The 22,643-nt window shown below is 32.4% G+C and overlaps 2 protein-coding genes across 2 annotated transcripts; one reads left to right on the forward strand and one right to left on the reverse strand.

The window, feature by feature from the left end:
* Window positions 1–311: 311 nt before the first annotated feature.
* Window positions 312–3,881, forward strand: LOC126705294 (uncharacterized). The gene is made up of 2 exons (XM_050404187.1): window positions 312–499; window positions 1,852–3,881. The coding sequence occupies exon 2, from the start codon at window positions 1,913–1,915 to the stop codon at window positions 3,500–3,502; it is 1,590 nt and encodes a 529-aa protein (XP_050260144.1). The 5' UTR covers window positions 312–499; window positions 1,852–1,912; the 3' UTR covers window positions 3,503–3,881.
* Window positions 3,882–13,432: 9,551 nt separating this feature from the next.
* Window positions 13,433–15,315, reverse strand: LOC126706371 (uncharacterized). The gene is made up of 2 exons (XM_050405794.1): window positions 14,608–15,315; window positions 13,433–14,370 (listed from the first exon to the last, which is right to left on the reverse strand). The coding sequence occupies exons 1-2, from the start codon at window positions 15,219–15,221 to the stop codon at window positions 13,692–13,694; spliced, it is 1,293 nt and encodes a 430-aa protein (XP_050261751.1). The 5' UTR covers window positions 15,222–15,315; the 3' UTR covers window positions 13,433–13,691.
* Between the last annotated feature and the right edge of the window lie 7,328 nt (window positions 15,316–22,643).

Consider the following 22,643-nt stretch of genomic DNA (forward strand, 5'->3'; position numbering starts at 1 on the left):
ATAGAGTATTTTATAAAGTGAGTATATAAATTTTTTTTTAAAATATTCTTATGCTAAAATAGATTAAAAAAAAATTGTGAAAGCTGATACAAATTGTCTAAACATTTTTTTTTTGGGACAGAATTATCTAATGCTTGACCCAATCAATGCTTCAAAAATCCAATTATTAGTATATACAGTAATAAATTATGTAGATGGATAAAATTTAAAAAAAAAAAAAAAAGAACTGAATTTTTGTTTTTGAAAATGACAAAAAAGGACAGAAGTTGCTTGGTCATAAACGCTAGGGAGCTACCCTCAAAAGGCTTTTTATTACTGGATTTTTCGTTGATTCTTCACTCGACTCTCACGCCCAAAACCCATTTCCTCAACAAACAAACACAACTCTCTTTGAGACCCACATTTTAATTAATTCAACAACACCACCCTGTCTCTCAGTCTCTCAGCTTTCACACTTTCCACCACACTCTCACTCCCTCACTTTGCTTTGCTTCTTCAGGTAATATATACATCACTTTCTCCCTCTATTTAACATTTTTGTATGAAATAATGTTTATATGAAGGAAGATCCATGTGTGTGCTTTGTTGTTATCTGTGTTTTTGGGCTCAGAGTTTGTTTGGTGCTTGTAATTACCTGTTTTGGGAAATGGGTTTCCATTATTAAACTCAAGTTATGGGATTTTGGCTCTTGTTTTATTTCTGGGTTTTGGTTTTGGTTTTTTTTTTTTTTTGGGGGTATTGGGGTTCTAGGGTTTGCTTTGCTTTTGACCATTTTTGACTTATTTTCTTAAAATTTTCTAATTAGGTTTCTGTGGGAATTTCACTTTACCTTCGATTTGTTGTGTTTTGTATTCTGTTTAGCGAAATGGGTTTTCTTTGGTTTGGAAAAATATGTATATTTTTATGGGATAGAAGGTGGGGTTGCTTCCAGTTCTCTGAAAAGATTGTTTATTTTTAAGAATTAAAAAATTATACTGCAACGTAATCTGGGGTTTGTTAATGATGTGTTTGATTGCCTGAAAATTAGGAGGAAAATGATTATAAATGTTGAATGTTAGAACTTTTTGTAATGCCAAGAAAAAGGAAATTGTCTTTCTTATTTTTTAAAGTACAGTTACCAACTGTTTGGTTGCTGTCCCCAAATTTAGAATAAAAAATATGAGAGATGAAGAAGTGAGATTTGTGAAAGAGGCTGTCTCCTGGAAAAGGTTTTAATGGTTATGTTCAGTGTTTCCGAAACATAAATGGTTCTGTGTTTGAGACAAAACTTAATGTAGTAATTGTATTGGACTCACTTGAGGAGGCTGCTTATTAGAATTTCAAGATATTGTATTTTTAGTTTCCTTTATTTCTGCGAATGATTTCTCCAAAACTGATTGGAGTTGAATGTAATTTAAATTTCGGAAGAAATTTGTTTCAATTCATAGTTGTGGAACTTAGTAAGCACATAGTTTAACTTAGTCATTTTAGGAACTTAGTCACTTAGGATTCCTCATTCTCTTGTTGTCAACTTGTGCATATTTCAAAAGCCCTATTAAGTTAGGCATTTCTGAACTCTAGACCCTCGTCTTCATAATTAGATAGCACTTTGAGCTAGATATATTATCTTGAGAACCATCTCGAGTAACCTGAAAAGGGTATTAAAAAGACTAAAATTAATTTTTAGTTCAAACAATTGGGCTGCTCATATAATTTTAACAAAACTTGTGACACAATGACGGTGGAATGAACTTGTCTAAGTTTATAATACTAATATACTTAATCATGAAATGAACTTTTCAGACTTCTGAATTGATTGTTTTCGGTGTTTTAATTTAATTCATTTATTTATTTACTTCTTATTCTGGGCAGGTGTTTAGACTTGATATTTAGTTACAGAGAAGATAAGGACGGGAATTTAGGGAAGTCCATCATGTTCAAGCGATCACCAAGCAGACCCAGATCCAAAAGCGTCAAGGTAAAACATATTCTGCAAATTTGTCTGTTACTTGGTGTGTGTTTCTGGTTAGTCTACCAGGTCAAGCGCTCCCATGATAAAAAGAAGGAATTTAGTGAGAAAGATGCAAAACTCTCGGTCAATGCACAAAGTGGTGGTGAGCTTCCTAGATTAGGGAGGAAAGATCTACCTCATTTGGAGGAAGTAATTGAGAAAGAGAATCATCAGGAAGAAGAGGAAAAAGTAATTGGAGGAGAGGAAGAGGAAAACAAGCCAGATGAAGAAGAGCGAGAAGAAGAAAGCAAGCTTGATGTAGAAGAGCAGGAGGAAGAAGAAAACAAGAATGAAGATACAGAAGATGAGGAAAGGGGAGGTGGAGATGATGAGATAGATGAAAATGATGAAGAGAAATTAGGCAGGGAAGCTGATCATGATGAGGAATTTGTGGATGAAGAGAAAGAGAGGGAAGAGGAGCATGATGAGAAGGACAGTGAGAGGAGCATGGATAAAGAAAGTCAAGTAGCAAATGAAAATTTTTCAGAGGATCAGGATCATGATGTAGGCGATCAGAACACTCATGAAGCACGAGAGGAAAATTACAAGGGAGATGATGCTTCCAGTGCAGTGACCCATGATACCCGGACTATTATCTCTGAAACTGAGAAAGTGAGTTCAGAAAACTCAATTGAGAAATCAGAAGTGAGTATCTTGGAGCAGGAGAAAAAATTGAATCACACTGAAGAAATTAATAGTGATCAAAACAATTTAATTGTAAAGGCAAGAGGAGATGAAATGACTAAGAATGGCACTTCTTTGAGTGTAACTGATGTTGAAGGCAAGGGTAATGATAATTCTTACAACTCTGCTGATAGCTCAGTTGCAAATTCAACAGTGACAACCCAACCCGGTGATCACCCTGAAGCAATCAATAACACATCACTGTTGAGTACCAATGCAGGCAATAACTCAACTGAAGTAAGTACTGAAGGCCATGACACAGCAGTAACAGGTACAGACACTCCTGATTCTTCCCAGCTGAATGGAACAGTGCCTGTACCTGATTCAGCACATGCTCATAATTTAACAGTGGACGTTTCGACTACTGGAGATGGTGTGAGTGTGCAAAGCTTGAAAATTGAAGAGACCAATAGCTCTACGACAGTTTCTGAAAGCAATCAATCTGATGGTAATTCAAAGCTTTCAGTTAAAATTGAAAATGTGGAAGCAGATGCAGGAGAATCATCTACTTCACGTAGTAATTCTAAGTCTGCTGTATCAGAAAACTTAACAGGTGAAACACAGAATGGCTCTGGGTCTTTGGCAACAAAGGAGAATGCTGATGCTACCGAAAATGACAAGTCAGATGGTAACACTGAATCAGGTAGAACTGAAGAAAGCTCAGACAATTCCTCCAGAGATGAGACTTCAGATTCTGTTCAACATGACCCTATTGATGCTTCGGATTCCCATATTGCCTTGACTGAGAAAGAAGTTCGCACAGATCTGGATACATTGCCAGATATCAGAACAGAAGGGGATAACAGTGAAGACACTGCAGCAGAGTGAGTGCCATGGTAAATGGCTGTTTCGTTCCTGTGCTCTGGAGTTTCTTGTATGTCCCTCTGTCTTCATACTACTTTTAAGGTTATTAGAGTGTTTTGCTTCACTGTTGATGAATGTTGCCTAGAGGATCAAGTTAGCAGGAAACATGTAGGCTAGTGGATATTATCTGCAGATTTAGTCTGTAATTTATTCAACTTTTTAATTTATACTTTTTTTTTTTCGATGTATTTAATGTGTGCCATGGTTGCTTAAGGCCAGAACTGCACAGTTAGAGCACATATGGTTAAACCTTCAAAACTTTGTTTCCAATGGATTGACGCTCAACACAATGAAAGATGTTTGATTTCTTGGAACATAATGACTGAACAGCTACCTTATTTGACATTTTGTCTCAATTATGTTGTGTCTTTGGTTATAGGACTGTCGTTCTGCTAAAGATGAAAGAGCTTCAACGTTGGATTTACCTGAATCCAACTTATAATAAGAACTTGTCTTACCTTGTGCATATTGTTCAATGATGAAATCATCACCTATAATATGCTATATTTGATTTGTTTGGATATATGGTCAAGAAATTAACAACTAATGGTCTTTTTCTCAGACTACTTGTGCGGTCATATTATCATTTCTTGTGTGATGATTGCCATGAGTTCTCTAACCAAAATTAATTTAAGTTTAACCGAAAAAAAATGCAAAATCGAATTGGGACTTTAAAAATATATATATATATATATATATATCCAGTTTGTTTAGATTCATGTTACCAAATTAAAATCAATTGATTTAATTAAAATCAATTATATCGTCTCTGATTAGTCATATGACATCTAAACACCTTAGAGTTGCTCCAGTACTCAGACAACCTCTTTTTTATTGAGATTTATATATAAACGTAATATATAGAGTATTAACAACTAGATTTTTTCGAGGAATATTATAATTTTTTTTACTACATCAGTTTTACTAATCGATATGTAATCAATCACAGAATGGTAATTTGGATATTTATTTATTAAGGTGGCAAAAATCACATTCATTTGATTATAACCTCAAATTTGTAGTAATAACATTTTCCTAGCAACTATTTTTTTCAACTATTAGTGTTTGGCACCATGCAAATTTGTAGTAATAACATTTTCCTAGCAACTATTTTTTTCAACTATTAGTGTTTGGCACCATGCAGTAATGTAATTCCGTATGCAATGTTTAATTACCACGGATGTAATGTTTTAAATTCCATTTCGTTTGGTTAGTACGGTTGGAATCTTCACATTCAACTTCGTGTCTTAAACAAGCTTTGTCATATATGTATCCAAAATGAGTGATAACTCTTCGTCCTCTACAACAATGATGGTGGCAGGGGAGCTTCATTGGTGTCTTATTTTTAATTTATATTTTTGGTGTTTGGATCTAGGCAGATGAGCAACTATGGGTGAGTTGGGTTCAGCCTTTTGAACTGAGCTTTTTTTTAAAAGTGAGGTTTTCAAAAAGTGCGGAATGAAATTTGGCTTTTTGAAAAAATTAAGTGTTTGACTTGCACTTATAAAAATGAAGGTTTGAGTTGTAAATTGTAAAAAATGACAAGATATATATATATATATATATAAATTCTTTGTTTTAATTATCTCTCTTAATGCAAGTTATGGACACAACATTTTTATAAAAATTTTACAATAAAGTCTATATGACAAATTGTTAATGGTAGGTAAAAAATAATAATGTCACTGGTAGGTCCAAATGAGAACTAATAACAACTTATTATGTAAAATTTATTATGAGTTTATTATGAAAATATTGTGCCAATGACACTTTTTTTTCTCTAAAGAAAATAACACTAATTTAAAAAGTCTAGAGATACAATAAAATGTGACAATATTTTCACAATACAATTTATTTTTAGTTGTGATGAATCTAGTCTAATAAAAGATTTAACACCTCCACTGTTTTGAAACTTTTGTGATAATTTATTGTGTCCTAATACCGTTGTAATTTTTATTTTGTAAATTTCCTTGCATGGACACGTATTCCACTTTACCTTTTACTTTTATTTATTTATATTTTTGTACTTTTTTTTTTCTCTTAACCACACGTTTCCTTTCACCCTTATCTTCTTCCACCTTTGTATTCTCCCATCCTTATCTTCTTTCTCTGCTTCTCATTTTCTCTAATTTCATTAAAAATCAATTAAGGTGAGGCTTGTTCTGAAGCAGAGCAGCACGGAGAAGACCTTTGTGCTACACAATGGGCAATTTGGTAATTTAACACTTCCTCTAATGGTAATAGTAATATTGATGAAACCCACATTAACTTTTACAAAACACTTTGAAAAGCTGTCCACTGTCAAAATCCTCTTCCTTCACAATTTCAAAACGCAGCTTTTAGCTAAAGCTGCTTTTAAAAAATCTAACTAAACGCTCATATAATTTTTGGGGTTTCAAAAAGCGCATTTTGCCTTCTAAAAGTGCAAACAAACGGTCATTATATTGCACTTTAAGAAGGTTTGAGTAGAACGAGTTATTAGTGCAACTCAAAGTGGAATTAAAACATCAGTTGTATGATCATTGATCACTGACTAATGGACCATTGGACTTTAAGAAACTTTTTCTACATTTCTCTCGAACAAAATTTTCTGTGAAACTTGTTGAGTTTCCTATGGAGTAATATATTTCAAGTAAAAAGTGACCGATATAATATTTTTCGTAACTTTTTTTTAACTAATCACTTTTATTTAGATTGATTATTAATGTCATTTTTATCATGTATCAATTATAACAAATGATATATCACATGTTAACAATTATGATAAAAAAAAAATTATGAAAAATATTTCTCTAGACTTTTAATAATTATTCCTTCAAGTGACACTAACTCATTCAACAAAAGGAGGAAAAAAAATAACACTAATAAAAATGGTAAATTCCAATCAACTACTCTTAAATTTGAGCTAATGTCAAACACATTCAAGATAATTGAAAAATAACCAAATTGATCCGTAAAGACAAACTACGTGTTTGTATATTTTACCTAAAACAAATTTTATATTGTATTTTTTCATTTCCAAGGCTACAACGTTACATCATTTTGCTTTTCCCAAAGCCAACAAGTACTCTATAATCCTAAAGAAATGTCAACCCAGTTTTAGCATGAGGAAAGAGACAGCATTCACTCGAAACAAAAAACAAAAAACAAAATTGGACTAAGCAAATAGAAAGAGGGCTTCTATGGAAGTCTTGAAGGAAAGGTACAAATCTTTTTTTTTTTTTTTTTTTTTTTATAGGTACAAATTAGCTCTTGATATTACAATATAGCTAAAATTTCTAGTCATTGAAGCAGTATCACCTGTCAACAATTATGATAAAAAAAATTATAAAAAATGTCTCTAGACTTTCAATAATTATTCCATCAAGTGACACTAACTCATTCAACAAAAGGAGGAAAAAAAAATAACAATAATAAAAATGGTAAATTTCAATCAACTACTCTTATATTTGAGTTAATGTCAAACACATCCAAGACAATTGAAAAATAACCAAATTGATCCCTAAAGGCAAACGGTGTGTTTGTACACTTTACCTAAAACAAATTTTATATTGTATTTTTTCATTTCGAAGGCTACAACGTTACATCATTTTGCTTTTCCCAAAGCCAACAAGTGCTCTATAATCCTAAAGAAATGTCAACCCAATTTTAGCATGAGGAAAGCGACAGCATTCACTCAAAGCAAAAATCAAAAAACAAAATTGGACTAAGCAAATAGAAAGAGAACTTCTATGAAAGTCTTGAAGGAGAGGTACAAATCAATTTCTTTTTTTTCTTTTTTTTTTTATAGGTACAAATTAGTTCTTGATATTACAATATAGCTAAAATTTCTAGTCATTGAAGCAGTATCAATGTCAACAATTTACATACACAATGGACTTGGAGGTTATTGGACAGCTTTTGGTTTCATTTTATAGTGTATTAACTTTTTTTTTTTTTTTTGAGAGAGAGTTTCAACCTATGACGTCCACTCCTGATGATAGCTCTTTTATCATCAGACCAAGACACCAATTAGTTTTTGGTGTAGACGGGGATTGAACCCCAGATCTCATATACAACTATCAGAAATTTTACCAGTTGAGCTAACTGGAACCCACTAGTGTATTAACTTTGATTGATAATTATTAGTGCAAGCTTTTTGTATCAAATAGATGGTATAATGTTGTGAATGTAACTGATGGTATGTATAACTTTGACAATGATGTTAATGAATGGCTATTATGAACTTGATTAATGGAAATGTAAATTTTACCTTACTTTTCCATGCTTGTTACTTCTTAAGTTTGTGAAAGAAGTGTTCTTTGTTGTTTATGTTTTCATCGTAGGAATGTGGAAGGGAATTATCTTATGCATAACATTATTTAACTGCTTGAAATGGTTGAGTTGTCTTTATTGTTAAATAAAATCATGGATTATACTGTCGATATGTACCGAAGGAGTTGTGTTCTCTCTCTCTCTCTACTGTTAGACAAAACCACCATATACTACTATTTATATGTACAAGCGCATTATTGTTAAGGAAAATTGGAAAGAAATACAACATCCAATCTCACACTAAACTGGTATCCAATTTCCAAAACCATACATTATCATTTGGAAAAACAAAATTTAGACCAGCTGCATTTCAATTGAGTTTGGCGCGAATAATATTGTATTTCTTTATTGTCAAACATTGGGTCCCATAGTTGGACTATAATGTCTCCTTCAGAAATTTCAAATTTCATTTAGAAAGCATTTGTATTTAAGTTGGAAGGAACAGAACAACTTTGTTGGTCTTACTTTCTGAACCTGCAGTCTTGGAAATGAAAAATTACAATATAAAATTTGTTTTAGGTAGAGAGCACAAACATGTTTGTGTAGGACCAATTTGGCTATTTTTCAATTGTCTTGGATGTGTTTGACTGCCATTAGCTCAAACCTCAGGATAGTTGAGTAGAATTTACCCTAATAAAAATAACATCATCTCAAATGTTAAAGAGGGTGCAAGTGTTCTTTCTTATTTAGAAGGAGCTCTATATGTGCCAGTGTTAATGATGCATTGGGCTACAACAAGTCAACAATCTAGAACCATTGTAACTGGGCCAGACTTGAGCTGCCAAGCCCGCTTTGTCAGGCGTTTCATAGCTTTAGCCTTTAGGTAAATTTCAAGCTTATTAGAACAGTCAAAGTCTGTGTATTAGAGCATTCAGTTGTGGATTGTTTCCTAGACTCTGAAGGAAAAGAAATTTGGATGTGGATAGTTTGAATGTGAAGAGAGAAAAATTGATAAATATTAAAATTAAAAAAAAAAAAATATTTTAATAAAATTGAGAAGAAAATAAAGAATTGGATATAGAGTATTTTGAAAAGTGGTTAATTAAAAAAGAAAACGTGGGAAAGCTCTCAAAAGCCAATTCAAGGCTTAACCAGCCTTTGGTATGCATTGGATAGCATCAGTTTGTGGGAGTCTTTTCTAAAGTTATTATGCTAAAACTTTTTTTTTTTTTTGAGGTTGTCTAAATTTCTTTGACTTTGAGCATCTAACAAATACAATCTCTCTCCCCACATATAATTTGAAGTGAATGTATATCTATTTAACCTTCTACCTAAGCCAAGATTTTAATGATTTATTTAATTTTTATTATTAGTTCTATTCCACACTAAAAAGTTAGCCTAATGAGAGTTTCAATTAACTCAACCGATAAAATCTATGATAGTTGAATAAAAAATTTGAGATTCAATCCCCGCCTACACCAAAAACCGATTGATGTCTTGGTCTGATGATAAAAAGTTATCATTAAGAGCAGATGCCTTAGGTTGAAACTATCTCAAAAAAAAAAAAAAAAAAAGTGGTTAGCCTAGTCAATGCATACGATCCAATATTGAGATGTCTTATAGTAGTGCCAAGTAAGGCAAATGTTTAAGATTATAACAACCAAAAAGGTTCTAAATCTACAAAGAATGGAGCAGACTATTAGAAATGTATGTAGCCGGAGATATATTTTCCAAGTGTCTTTTTAATTCAAAAGTCGTCTTAATTATTTAGAAGATTTGGAAAAGGTCGTGAAACTCTATGGTCCTTAACAAAATCAAATTTCGATGGGCCAATTTTTTAGGTAAGGAGGGTAATCGTGGGATGGTTATTCAAGATTTTGTTTTTTGATACAAGATAGAAATTTTATTATAGTTTAATATAAATGTATAGGTGTGTGAATCTTCCTCTTAGAGATTTGAATTTTGGTCCTTACTCCCTCACCCCACAAGAACTTTGTACTTGTAGAATGAGCATCGCGCCAAGAATGCGCAATGGTGTTATTCAAGATTGAAAAGGCTTGGTAGTAACTTGTATGAACAAGAAAGTAAAAGTGGTTCGAAATGCTAAGAAATTAAGAAGTTATTGTATTGTCTCTGTCCAAGCTCCAATTTGCAATTAGGGGGGGGGGGGGGAATCAGGAGGATATAATATTGGTTAATGATTCACTAAGAGTATCCACATTGGTATGTCTAAAATTTTCTGTCTATTTTACACTAAAAACCTATTTTTTTCTATTTTACACAATCAATTTGCAAAAAAATCCGTATCAGCTCATCTATTATTAGGGTTGTCCAGAGACCCTATGAACCCGACCCGCCGCCGACCAAACTGACTTCTTCGACGGTTAACGACGGGTTTCTTCCTCCAAAACCCAAGTTTGGCAGGTCGGATGTTGGTTTTCCTTCTCCGAAATCCAATCAACCTGATCCAACTGACCCACAAAATTTCCTACAATATTTGGTAGATTGGGCGAGATCTAGGCCATTTTTGTCAAGATCTTGGTGAGATTTCGCCGGATCTAACTGAGATCTTGCTAAAAATGGCCTAGATTAGGCCGGATTTGGTGAGACCTCAAAGATTTTAGTTGTTTTTTTCACTGTTTTCATGCAGGATTCTCGCCATTTTCATGCCAGATTCTCTTTGTTATCTAGATCTTCGATCTCGACCGTCCTGCCTGCCGCCTGTTTAAGTTCCAACCCACCCAATTCGATCATCCTTTCGCTCGGCGGCAGGTTGAGATTTCGTCCACCTAATCTGACCCAACTTGCGGACAGGCCTATCTATTATGCACTACGTTTTCTTTAAATAATCATTTATTTTTATTATTTCAACTAGGGATGGCAATGGGGTGGGGCGAGGCTAAAGGATGAGATCTTCGTCCCTACTCTGCATGACGAGGAAAACTTTCTCACCCCATCCCCGCCCCTTGGAGCCCGGCCCCAACCCGTAAAACTGCACTTTTTGTTCATTTGCCCTACAACTAGTACAATTTTGTTAATGAAACCTATTTCATTAATAAAAATATACTTGAAATTACAACTAAATTTATCCCATCAAATCAAATCAATTTTTAGAAAAAAAAAATTTTTGAATAATATACCCAAGTGTCTAACAAGACAATCACCAAAAAAAAAAATCTCATAGTATAATACATAACAAAATAAAGGTAGAGAACTATATTGGGTAGAATAAAATAAGCTAATATTGAGATGTTTGTTTAAATAGTAGGGTTTTAGGGTATGCAAAATTTACAATTATAACCCTTAGCAACGCTGGGCGGGGTGGAGACGGGGAGGGGTAGGGGGGTGGGTCTAAAAAGTCTAAACTCATTCCCACCCTGCCTATGGTGTGGGGCTAAAATCTTGCCCCATCCCCACCCCACCACCTTTGCGGGGCAGGGAAAACCCGCGCGGGGCGAAGCGGGGAGGGGCGGAGCAAAATTGCCATCCCTAATTTCAACTATCACTCCAACCACACACGGTCTCTCTTTTTATTTTATTTTATTTTTCATTTTTCAGAACAGTACTCTTTCTCTTCTCCATAACCCAACCACTCCTCTCTATCTCTAAAACTCTTAGTCCCTCATGATCCTCCATAGCTAGAGCTCACCTTGAGCTCCGTCCAAGGCCAAGAGCCCCAAAGCCCTTGCCACCACAAGTGGCAGCAAAGCTCAACAACATCACCACAAACAGTGGTTAAAACCGGACTCCTTGAACCATCACAGACCCAATTCGGGTTGGTACGGTCTTATTTTCACTCTCTCATAACAGCAGCGAACACCCAAGCTTCCATGGTAGTGGCAACAGCAGCTTCGGCGTGGGTTTTGGGTTGATTTGGTTTTTTAATGGGTTTACGGTTGGGATTTTGTTTTGGGTTGATTTTGTGATGAGTATTTAAATTTGTTTGAGGTGATTTCTTCTTCTTCCTCTTTTTTTTTTTTTTTTTGGATTGAAGATAACAAGGGAATAGAGAGAGTTAGAAAAGAGAGAATGAGGGTGAGAGAGGAGAGAGAAAAAATTGATTTAATAATAAAATAGAAAGCTACAAAGCTAAAGTAACCATGTAAATATGCATGATTATTGTAGCATTTTTAGATATGAACAGTGTTATACACCCATTGGCGTGGGTAGTTTTTGAACAAAAAAATGTAAAATTCACCACATTTTTTTTATTTTCCATGGATTGGTACGATTGGGTTTAGGGTTGCTCTAACAGTCTCGAATGACTTAAAAAAGAGAAGGGGCCGAATAGTTCTAAGGATATCTACATTATTGATGAAGCAGAAAGCACTCTAGAAGAGTTCACAATAATTGAGGTAGCTCATGTCATCAGAATAGATATAATAGTGTGGGATAGCTGGAAATGAAATGCACGTGGATGACTTCCAACCTTGGATTGATGAGCTACAAGGCTCTTCTTGCCCACGTGTGCATATTTGAGATTTCAATGAATCTAACTAATTGCAAGATTTGTATAAAAGTTAAGAATAATACCAGCGTTTGGTATAACTGAAAGGTCCTTAATGTTTCTCAAAAAAAAAAAAAAAAAAAAAAAAAAAAAAAAAGGTCCTTAATGTGCCAAAAGATGAAGTTTCATACTTTCATTAATAAACTATGGCATTTGGTCAATATTCTCTCTCTCTCTCTATATATATATAGATATATCTTTTTATTTTTATTTTTTTTATATCTGGATTCGAACTTGTTTGTTGCTCTACACCTAATTAGACCTGTACACTACAGCGCTTGTTGATAGGGAAATACTCTGGGACAACCATGAAAGAATGCAAGAGACATTGTTACCATATAACATGTAGATTTAATCACACTCTAAGACATGTAAATAATATTAGATGAGATTTTACCATGAATTTGCATATATGATTGCATATTTGTATTTTTTTTTAATTATTAAAATTTAGTGCTAATAAAAATAAAAAGGAAAAGAGAATATGTTAATGTTAACAATATTTTCTATTAACCTCAACAACCCCACCTTGAGAGAGAGAGAGGACCTAAACTATAGAATAAGACATTTTACATTGGTTTTTTGCTTTCACATGACTTTATGATAATAATTGACTGAGTGCATGTTCTATCATCATTTAAAAATCAACCCTCTCAAAAAAAAAAAAAAAAATCATTTAAAAATCAAACGCATGCTGTCTAGCAATAAGAATATGATTCATTTATTAGTTGTAATTTGATGCCTTTCTTTTTTTTTTCTTCCTCCCTTTCCAAACGAAAAGTAAATGACGAAGAAGAGTCATGTAATCAGCATCAAAAACACTTTGTCAAAATATGATCAAAACAAAAAAAATAATAATAATACTTTGTCAAATACAAGCACCAAAATCTACAGCATAAATCTATCATAGTGTTGAAACTTATGACTAGAGATATCCCTTTACACCTACACATTTGAGATTACATCACATTTCTAGCTGGGGATGCAATAATTTTCACTTATTATTAACCATCCAACTCATTATCCATTAAAATTAGAATCTTCATCACGCCACAGACACATGGATTGCTTTAATAAGAACATTTCTCCCAACATAAAATTCTCATACTCTTTCCAATATAGCGCACATGGACTAAAAATCAAAATTGATATTAATATTATTCTTGTTTTTATTAATAAAAATAAAAATTAAAACTATACAAATCACAGGCATAGTAAAGAACTAGTAAAAATTAATCCCTTTATGCCTAATAATTCCTCACTGTACAATTAATGTTTAATCCGAAAAATCCAGACAAAAAAATTGCTGTTAATTTTCAGCAATATGAATGAGTCCAATTACCCCCCCCTCCAAAATAATAAAACAAAAAACCGAAAAGACCCGACCCGACCCTATTGCTGCCTCAATTCCTTTCGGAGCTTCTTCGAAAAAGACCCGCAAGCATCCATGCTCAAATCCATGGCTGCCGCCAATGCCACGAAGGCCGCCGCGTCCTCCGTGCATGTCACGTGCTTTACACCCACCTCCACCGTTGGTTTGCCACTTTTCCCCGCTTTCCTCACCGTAGAAGACATCACAAACCCTCTATACAACTGAAGCAACGCTGCCGACCCGAGTTCGAACCCGGATCCGGATCCGGATCTCGAAGCAGGTCTGGACCCATTCCATGACCCAGATCCGAAATCCCAACTTCCTCTTGGGGTGTCCATTGCAGTGACACTAGAGGTTTTGTCAACACAGAATTTCCCGCCACTCTTGGAGCTGAGAGTCCCCACGGCGATCTCGGAGGTGGTGTCGGGACCCGAGAAGAGGTGGAAGCGGTAACCAATGGCGTCGGGGCCCCGGCGCTCCCGCCACGCCTCGAGGCGGCCCCACGGGTCACACGCCACATCCCCATGGCGAAAAATGAGCCACACCCCTGGGCTCGATTGGCTGACCCGCCCCGGCGACCCGGGGGACGGCACAAACCGTGTGACCATTGAGGCCATCGCCACCACTGAACCCGACAAGTCGTGCACGCTTATTTGCCATCCCTTTCTTTGTTTACAACTGGTTGAATTGCTTTGTTCACTGCATAGGAATAAACATATTTAAGATTAGTATAACGTTGCGAAAGGTTTTGAATTAACATTTTACTTGGTTTCCAATGAAATTTCGTTTTCCCTTATTTTCTCAACAACCAAACAGAAACAAAAGAGATGGATTAATTCGATTCAAGTCTTGGGGTTTAAGAAAAAATTTCTTTAATATTTCCACTTATTTTCTGGACAACAAAACAAAAACAAAAGAGGACAAAAAAGAACCAACCTTGGTAACGAAATTTGATCGGCCATGTTTCTGAAACTGAACTTGCAAGAGAACACAGGTTGTCTAACACTCCCATGGACTTGATAGACTTGAGGACTACACTCTGGTTCTCCACCGAACTCAAAAACAAATCTTGGGTCTGGCTCAGCCTTAACGCTCAAGTACAATTGCGCAGACGAGCCCTTCTTGTTATTGTTTCCAATGCCAACCCAACCTTGGAGAATGTTACTAGCCCTTGTCTCCACAGCACGCAGATCGATCTCTACAGGGACTGTCCCCAATAGCTTCCCACTGTTCAAACCACAAGTTGTGCCTCTCCTCCCTGTGTAGATTTCAATCAACAAGATTGGATTTTTCTGCTTCTTGAGGAATTTGTCGATGTGGGTTTTGTCCAAAGTGAAGCAAGCCGCTAAGGAATTGTCATGGGAGTGGATTTGGTTTTCTTGAGTGATTAGAGGGACTGTGGTGAATTGGGTGGGAAAGTTCTTGAGACTAATCTTGCAGAAACATGGAGAGGTAGAGGGGTGGACACCAGAGAAGGAGGGTTTGGAAGCTATGGGAAATTTCACTCCAAGATTTCCTACAAGGATTCGTACAAACTGATTCGGATTCATTAGGAGTTGTAAAAGTTTTCTTGGACTGGTTTTTCGTTTAGATGTGTTTATGCTTTTGAGAGAGAGAGAGAGAGAGAGAGATGTATATAAAAGAGGGAAAGGAGGGAGCGAAGAAAGAGGAGATAGGTGCAACTGTAACTGTAAGTACTAAGAACAGCTGTCTTTTTTTTCTTTTCTTTTTTTTTTTTTTCTTTTTTTGAGAAAAGTTTAGGTACAGCCGTACAGGTACAGCTGGGTATTTGAGGTATTTGAGGAAACTCAAATCCAATTCGATTTTTCTTTCTTTTTTCAAATAAAAATATAAAAAATTATCCCTTTGGTAGATTAAGAAAATTTTACTTGTGCAAAATATATATATATTTATAAAAATAAAAAAAAATTGATGACACAAACTTAGAAGGAAATGGGTATTCACGTTACTAAAATTGATTAACTTAAAGAGTAAATGATGTGTTGGGTATTTTCTGTCAAAATAGATGAAGTGGAAGTGGTCAATTTTCCTACTGAGGAAAATAATTTAATTTAACATAAATGACATAATGTATGCATTAATTTAAAAAAAAGAATATACTTTCATAAAAAAGAAAGAGAATATGCTAAGGTGGGCTTCTATTTTTTCGCGTGGAATAATGGATGGTTGAATAATTTTTGGTATTTGTTTGCTTGGGGCCTGATTGGTTAAATTCTACCTACGCAAAGAAGTCCATTCTTTTTTTCTTTTTCTTTTTCTTCCTTCTTTTTTTTTTTTTTTTTTTTTTTTTTTTGGGGGTGAATGTAAGTAAGCCATTCATTTGTTAACGTTGAGTTACCGTTAATAAAGTGCTAACACAATTATGAAAAGTTAGTTTGCTTCAAGAAATAACCTATGAAATGACTAGTGCTTGAAGAATTAACCTCTCTCTCTCTCTCTCTCTCTCTCTCTCTCTCAAGTGCTTGAAGAATTAACCTCTCTCTCTCTCTCTCTCTCTCTCTCTCTCTACCTCTCTCTCTCTCTCTCTCTATATATATATAGTGTTAATTGCACCTATGCTCTAATCAAAGTTAAGGGATTTCAAGTGTTTTGTCTAGTTGCTAATTACATTGAGCTAAATATGTAAATATTTTATATATATATATATATATATATATATAATCATTTATACACAATACTCAAAATTTAACCACCATGCACCCTTAACGTGATGGTTACTCTATAAGTATAAGCACTTGTTGGGTGTGGGAGGGCAATGGTCAGAGTTTAAGTCTCCAGAAGGGAGATTCACACATATATACACTTAGATTAGGTTATAGTAGAATTTCTATCTTGTATCAACAAAATTTAAAAATAATATTTTCTTAATTTTTTTTAAATAATAAAGAAGAAGAGGAAGAAAGAAAGAGACATTGGAATGAAAATTGACAAAGAGGCACTGCCGTCACATTTCCAATTTTTTAATGAATCTAGTTGCTCTAAATTTTTATTAAAAATTTGTAATTAAAGGCTCCAGCCTCTAAGAAATTTGAAACAATAAATTTGTGAACCATTTTTTTTTTCAAGTTGGATTTATTACAAAGTTTAGGGAAAATGCTAAACATATATAAATATAATAGAATTTCAATTTATGGTGTCTATTCCATGATTTTTTATAGATATAATAGAATTTTAATATATGTTGTCCATTTCATGTTAATTTTTTTTTATCATCAGACTAAAAAATTAATCAATTTCTAGTGTAGACAAAGTTTAAATCTCAAATATCTTATTTGACGATGAAAACCTTATCAGTTGAACTTTCTTTAGTGTAAATTAATGTTGATAGCAAAATTACAAACAAAATGACTCATGCAACCGCGCAATTCGGAAACATGTGTACATTAATGTGATGTAATCTAATCCTATTAAAAAAATATATATCTTAAGAGATCATTGTACTTTTTTGTCATTTTATTTAAGTTTATTTTACAATTTTTTTTTAAAGATATAGGTACATTTAAAATAAATAATAATTGACAGAACACTAATCCACCGTGGTGTCAATCAACGTGATGCAGCCTATTAGTACCTGTTTGCCATTGTTTTAGTTTTTTGTTTTTTTTTTTTTTTTTGTTTTAATTTTATAGTTTTACCCGTTTAAAAAAGAAATTTGGAACTTCAAAATCAAAAAACTATGGTCCCCAAATCAATTGGTAATTAATCATTTGGCCCACCCATCACCATTTGTCATGACACACTAATTAGCATGTTAACTCTAGATATGGGCATGTTTGGTGAGTGAGTTCAAACTCACATTTTCACATTTTAAACAACATTACACACTTTTTTACACACTTTTTCACCCATATATATTTCAAAAAACTCCAAACAACAATTTTCAAATTACTTTACTAAACACCCCCATTCAATAATGTTATGGGCATAAATAAATTTAATAATTAAATGAGGAATACAACTATGTTTTTTTTTACCACTCAAATAGATTACTTTAATAATTATAAAATTTTATTGTAAAAAGAAAATTAGACGTTTGTATGATAGACAGGAATTAGATCCAATATAATTACTATGTTTAAGAATTAATGTAGCGTGGAGAGAAAGTGAGAACGAAAGTGTAGAGTATAGGTTTCCGTAGTAGTATAAAAAATTGCATGAGCATGCGTGGAGTAAGCTGGAAGTCAGTGCACACGTACACTTTTAAGTTATTGCCAGCAATATCGCATGATATGATATATGCGATTAGGTGTCACTTTCTGTTTCTGCACGTACGGATTCTGGATTGGCTGCAAAGAGATCTACTGGTGCCCGACAGGCTACAACCCATTAAACAGCTGTCCCATTTGCCAACATTTTCGCAACTGGAAGGTGTGGGGTCGGCTTGGACTATATTTTGACTTTATTTAATTAAGACTCAATCTACAAAAAGAAACGTGGGTCCTACTGGTGACTACTGTCAACTCCTCACTCAAACCTCCAACCCAACTGATTTGGTTACGTTGGACAAGTCTGCCACCTCATTCCTGTAATCCTTCCAGATTGGATCCTCCTTCCTTAAGATTGTTTATTATTATTATTATTATTATTATTATTAAGAATCCAATAAAGAGAACTAAAGCTGATAACTATATATGTATAGAGGATTTTAGTAATGTGTACTGTAAGGTCACACAATTTACTATTTTTTGAAAAAAAATTTATCGGGAATTATATGGCACTAAAGTGAAGGTGTGTATATCCTTATTTCTAAAATTAACTACCCTCCTTTCAAAAGGTGTGTATATCCTTGTTTTAGGAAATAACCATACAGCAGTGGAGCTAAAGCTATTTTTTAGCTTCATTGCTACAGTGCACATCTATCTATGGATGTGCACTATAGCTTAGAGCCAAAAAAAAAAAAAAAAAAAAAAAATAGTCCCTGCCCGATTGTGTGTGTGGCTATGATGGTTGTGTGTAGTAAATATATTATTTATTGTAGTAGATATCTTATTTTATTGTAATTTTTATATTATTTTATTATATTGAAAGCTAAAATAGATTCATTGTTGCAGCATGTGTAGGTAAAATAGATAAAATAACTTTTTGTGGTGCCAAATAACTAAATCTTTAGCTCTAATGCTGTGGATGTTTTTACTAGTTAACTTAAAATACACTTCCATCCCCTGAGAAAAAATCTACATGACAGAATCTTAAGATGTAAATCTAAATAATAACATTTAAGTATTGTACCTAAATCTTGCCTAATATATATATATATATATATATATTAAAAATAAATTATGTGTAAGATTATAGATTAATTTGGAAAGGTTGAGAAACTGTTATGAATTTTCTTAATGATCTTAGAAGAATTCATTACAATTTCGATTACACTTGTGAGCTTTATCATCCTCCTTATTACTTATATAAATATATATATATATATATATATATTTATATATAAAAGGTAAACTATTTCTAAAATTTTAAATGTAAAATTAATGGTGTGTATTAATTAATTAACTAATCCAACTAATTTGATCCATTATTCCAATCTAACACCTCATGTTAGTGTTCTATGGATTAATAGATAGAGATGAGTTATAATTTTATTTTTTGTTTAAATTCGGGTGGATAGAATCGGAAAAATGTAAAATTAAGTGAATCCAATCCATTATTATAATAATTTAAAATAATCTATATACATATAGTTATTTTAATTTTTCTTTTTTGGTGAAGTTATCTTATCGTGTCTGATTGTATAAACTATAAATTAAAATTATATATTCAATAATGGGGTTGAAAATTTTATGAAAGCCTATTTATTTATTAGGCTTGATAAAATGGCCCTAACCCCACAACCCAGCTCAATTCCTATGGGTTAGGTTGGGCAGGTTTTTAAAGTTGCCTCGAATTGGGTTGGATAGGGATTTATCATATCGTGGAGATTGGGTTGGATTAGGTTAGGTATCTGGATTGAAAAATACCCCACGTCCAACTCATCTATGACTCATGCCTACGAATGTGCAAATTTCCATACGGAAGTGTTTTTTTTTTTTTTTTTTTTTGGTTGACAAACTGTGGAAGTTTATGTATTAGTGCCTAATTTTGTAACTTTCTATTTCTTGTGTTTAAATTACAATCAAGTATTCCAAAACCCAACATTAGGATAAATTTTCTTTTATCCAAAACGAAGATAATTATATTAATAGAAAGGAAAAGTTAATAAATTTTCTAAGGGCATTGGTTAGGAAATATTTTTAGAAATTTTTTATGGAAAAAAAAAATTGATAACTTTTTATATTTCTCATAAAAGTTATATTAAAATTAACTTTCCTATAAAGGTTTAATAACAAATGTTCTAAGAGAATTTGTTAACGGAACCCATAATATAATAAATGCTACATAGCGCATTTTATTCTATATGTGAAGTATTTAGTTGTTGGGTGTTTCATAATTAGAAGCCACAATGCATAAAACATGTATCATTCTTGCTAGGCGATTGGCTTTGTGATACACATATGCATAACTTCAGCCTGCCAATCACTGGAGAGTAACATCCTAGATAAAGACATTAGACATGTATACTTTCATCATTCTAATGAAAAATGTCCTAACGGGTGTGGGAAAGTGTGGCAGCAGGGAAGCCATATACAACTTGCTGTGTAATGGCCTGCAATGGCTTAGATCGTCCCTACTAGAGAAAGACCCTAATGTGAGGGACAATATTGTGATTTTTTTTTTTTTTACTTAAAAAATTATGTAACTTATATTTTTCAGACAATATTGTGATTTTTTTTATTTAAAAAATTATGTAACTTATATTTTTCCTCCCCTATTAAGAAGACTAAAAAAAAAAATTATTTGATACTAGAGTTACTACAAAATTTTACAACATAGGTTTTACAAATTAATGTGTCACTAATTGCAAGAAGTAAATTAAATACTCATTTATTATCCTATATTGAAGTGTCACTGATCACATTAAGCTTTTCGTAGTAAAATTTGTATTAATTTTAGCATTTCTCAAAAAAATTGCTAACGTCAACCTTTTTATTTACCAATAACCACTTACTACATCAATAATTTGTAAAATAGTTTGTAACTCTATCATTTTTCAAATAGAAATCTAACCCGATCACTATTAGACGAATTAATTACATTAAAAGGTTAGAAATTAAATTTGTAATAAAAAAATTATAATATAAAACATTAACCAAATATTATTTGAGTGATATCTAAATATAAAAAGAGTCAATAGGCTCATGAACAGTAAGTTTGGTTTAGTGAGCTATCCTTTTTCCTCCTTTTTTTTTTCCTTTTTTTTCTTTCAAATTCACCAGATTGGTTTTAGCTTCTTGTTTTTGTTGTTGTTTTTTTTTTTTTTTTTTTTTTTTAATTTTTAAAAGAATCTTTACATGTTTACTTTGTACTTGTAATATAAGCTTATATTGTATACACACAAAAAGTGGTAAATATAATATACATTTGCAACAAAAAAAAATGATAAATATTGTACAAATTTTGCAAATGTGTACAACATTTGCAAATTTTTATGTGTTTATAATATAAATTTACATTGTAAGTATAATGTATATTTCTATATATAGAAAGAGTGAATAGGAAAAGTTACAGTAATTTCGCTACAATAGTTTTGGTATGTTCAATTTTCACTGTTTCGTTGGCCACTTTTTTTTTTTTTTTTTTTTTTTTAATGTGAAATAGTGCGAATTAGAAAAACCAAAAATAATGTATCATGTCCGCTGCAGCTTTATGCATTCACCAAAAATATTATTTTTTTTCACATTATTTCACATTATGAAAATGTCCAATGAAACTATTTTTTTGTCCATCAATAACAACCTGTAACAACTTACTACTTATGATTTGTTGCGAAAATATTGTGGACATATAATTTATTTATTTATTTTTGTGAAATTTTTAAGACATCTTATTGTTGTCACAATATTTTCAAAACAGCTATCAATTATTTATAGGTCAAAATAAAATGAAACAAAATTATAAAGGTATTATGTAAATGTTGTGTCATTCTATTGTGTTTTTATAAATTTTTTGTTGGTTTAGTCAGTTTTTTGAACCCAAATTCACTGTTTCACATACAATTTTCTTGGGTTGACTTTTTGTATTTTTTTTTTCTTTGCACACCATTTTAAGTAAAAACACATAGTTTTACACAAAACAACAATAACAAAAACTTAGGAAAAAAAACACTTTTCATCCTTTATTTTTGGGGTAGTTTTTAATTCCTCCTTAAACTTTAAAATCAAGCAATTTTTACCTTAATATTTTGGAAAATAGCAAATATTTCATATTTTTATTCTCATAGTTAAACCCTAATAAAAGCTTATGATTCTTAAAATATTTTATTTTGTAATGTCTAAATTACTCCCACTAAATTTTAACATCCCAAAAATTTTCTTCATATATTTTGAGTTTTAGATGGTAGTAATTCTTGGAAAGTTGGAATGATGATACAATGTGTTTTATTTGTTATCCAAAAAACATTGATTTTCTAGGTTTTATTTTTATTTTTTATAGCAAAACTAAGTTGTTTATTGTTGAAAGGTGATGATATTCGTTATTATTCTTAGAAATTTTTAGTGGGTGGATATATTGCCTTTAGCAAATAGGAACTAAAAGACTATTATAGTAAAATTGATATTTATATGTTAAATAGCTACCCTAATTTTGTGGTTGATCAAAATTCTTATATGAATGGGATTAACTTTTTATGACATAATTATCAAAATTCTTAAAATTTGTATCTCATTTGATTAATGTAAATCTCTACGTACTTTAAAAATCAAATGATTTATATTTTGTTTTGTGATACAAATAAAATCTAAAATTGAATGAGATTAACATTTTATGATATAATTATCAAAATTCTTAAAATTAGTGTCTTTTTTATTAATATAAATCTCTACATATTTAAAAATCAAATGATTTAT

Source organism: Quercus robur, chromosome 11, assembly GCF_932294415.1.
Source record: "Quercus robur chromosome 11, dhQueRobu3.1, whole genome shotgun sequence".
Taxonomy (NCBI): Eukaryota; Viridiplantae; Streptophyta; class Magnoliopsida; order Fagales; family Fagaceae; genus Quercus; species Quercus robur.

Coding starts and splice junctions, on each gene's coding strand:
- LOC126705294 (XM_050404187.1), top strand. CDS start 1,913: ATGTTCAAGCGATCACCAAGCAGACCCAGATCCAAAAGCGTCAAGGTA.
- LOC126706371 (XM_050405794.1), bottom strand. CDS start 15,221: ATGAATCCGAATCAGTTTGTACGAATCCTTGTAGGAAATCTTGGAGTG. Junction 14,371..14,607: donor GATCAAATTTCGTTACCAAG/GTTGGTTCTTTT, acceptor ATTCCTATGCAG/TGAACAAAGCAATTCAACCA.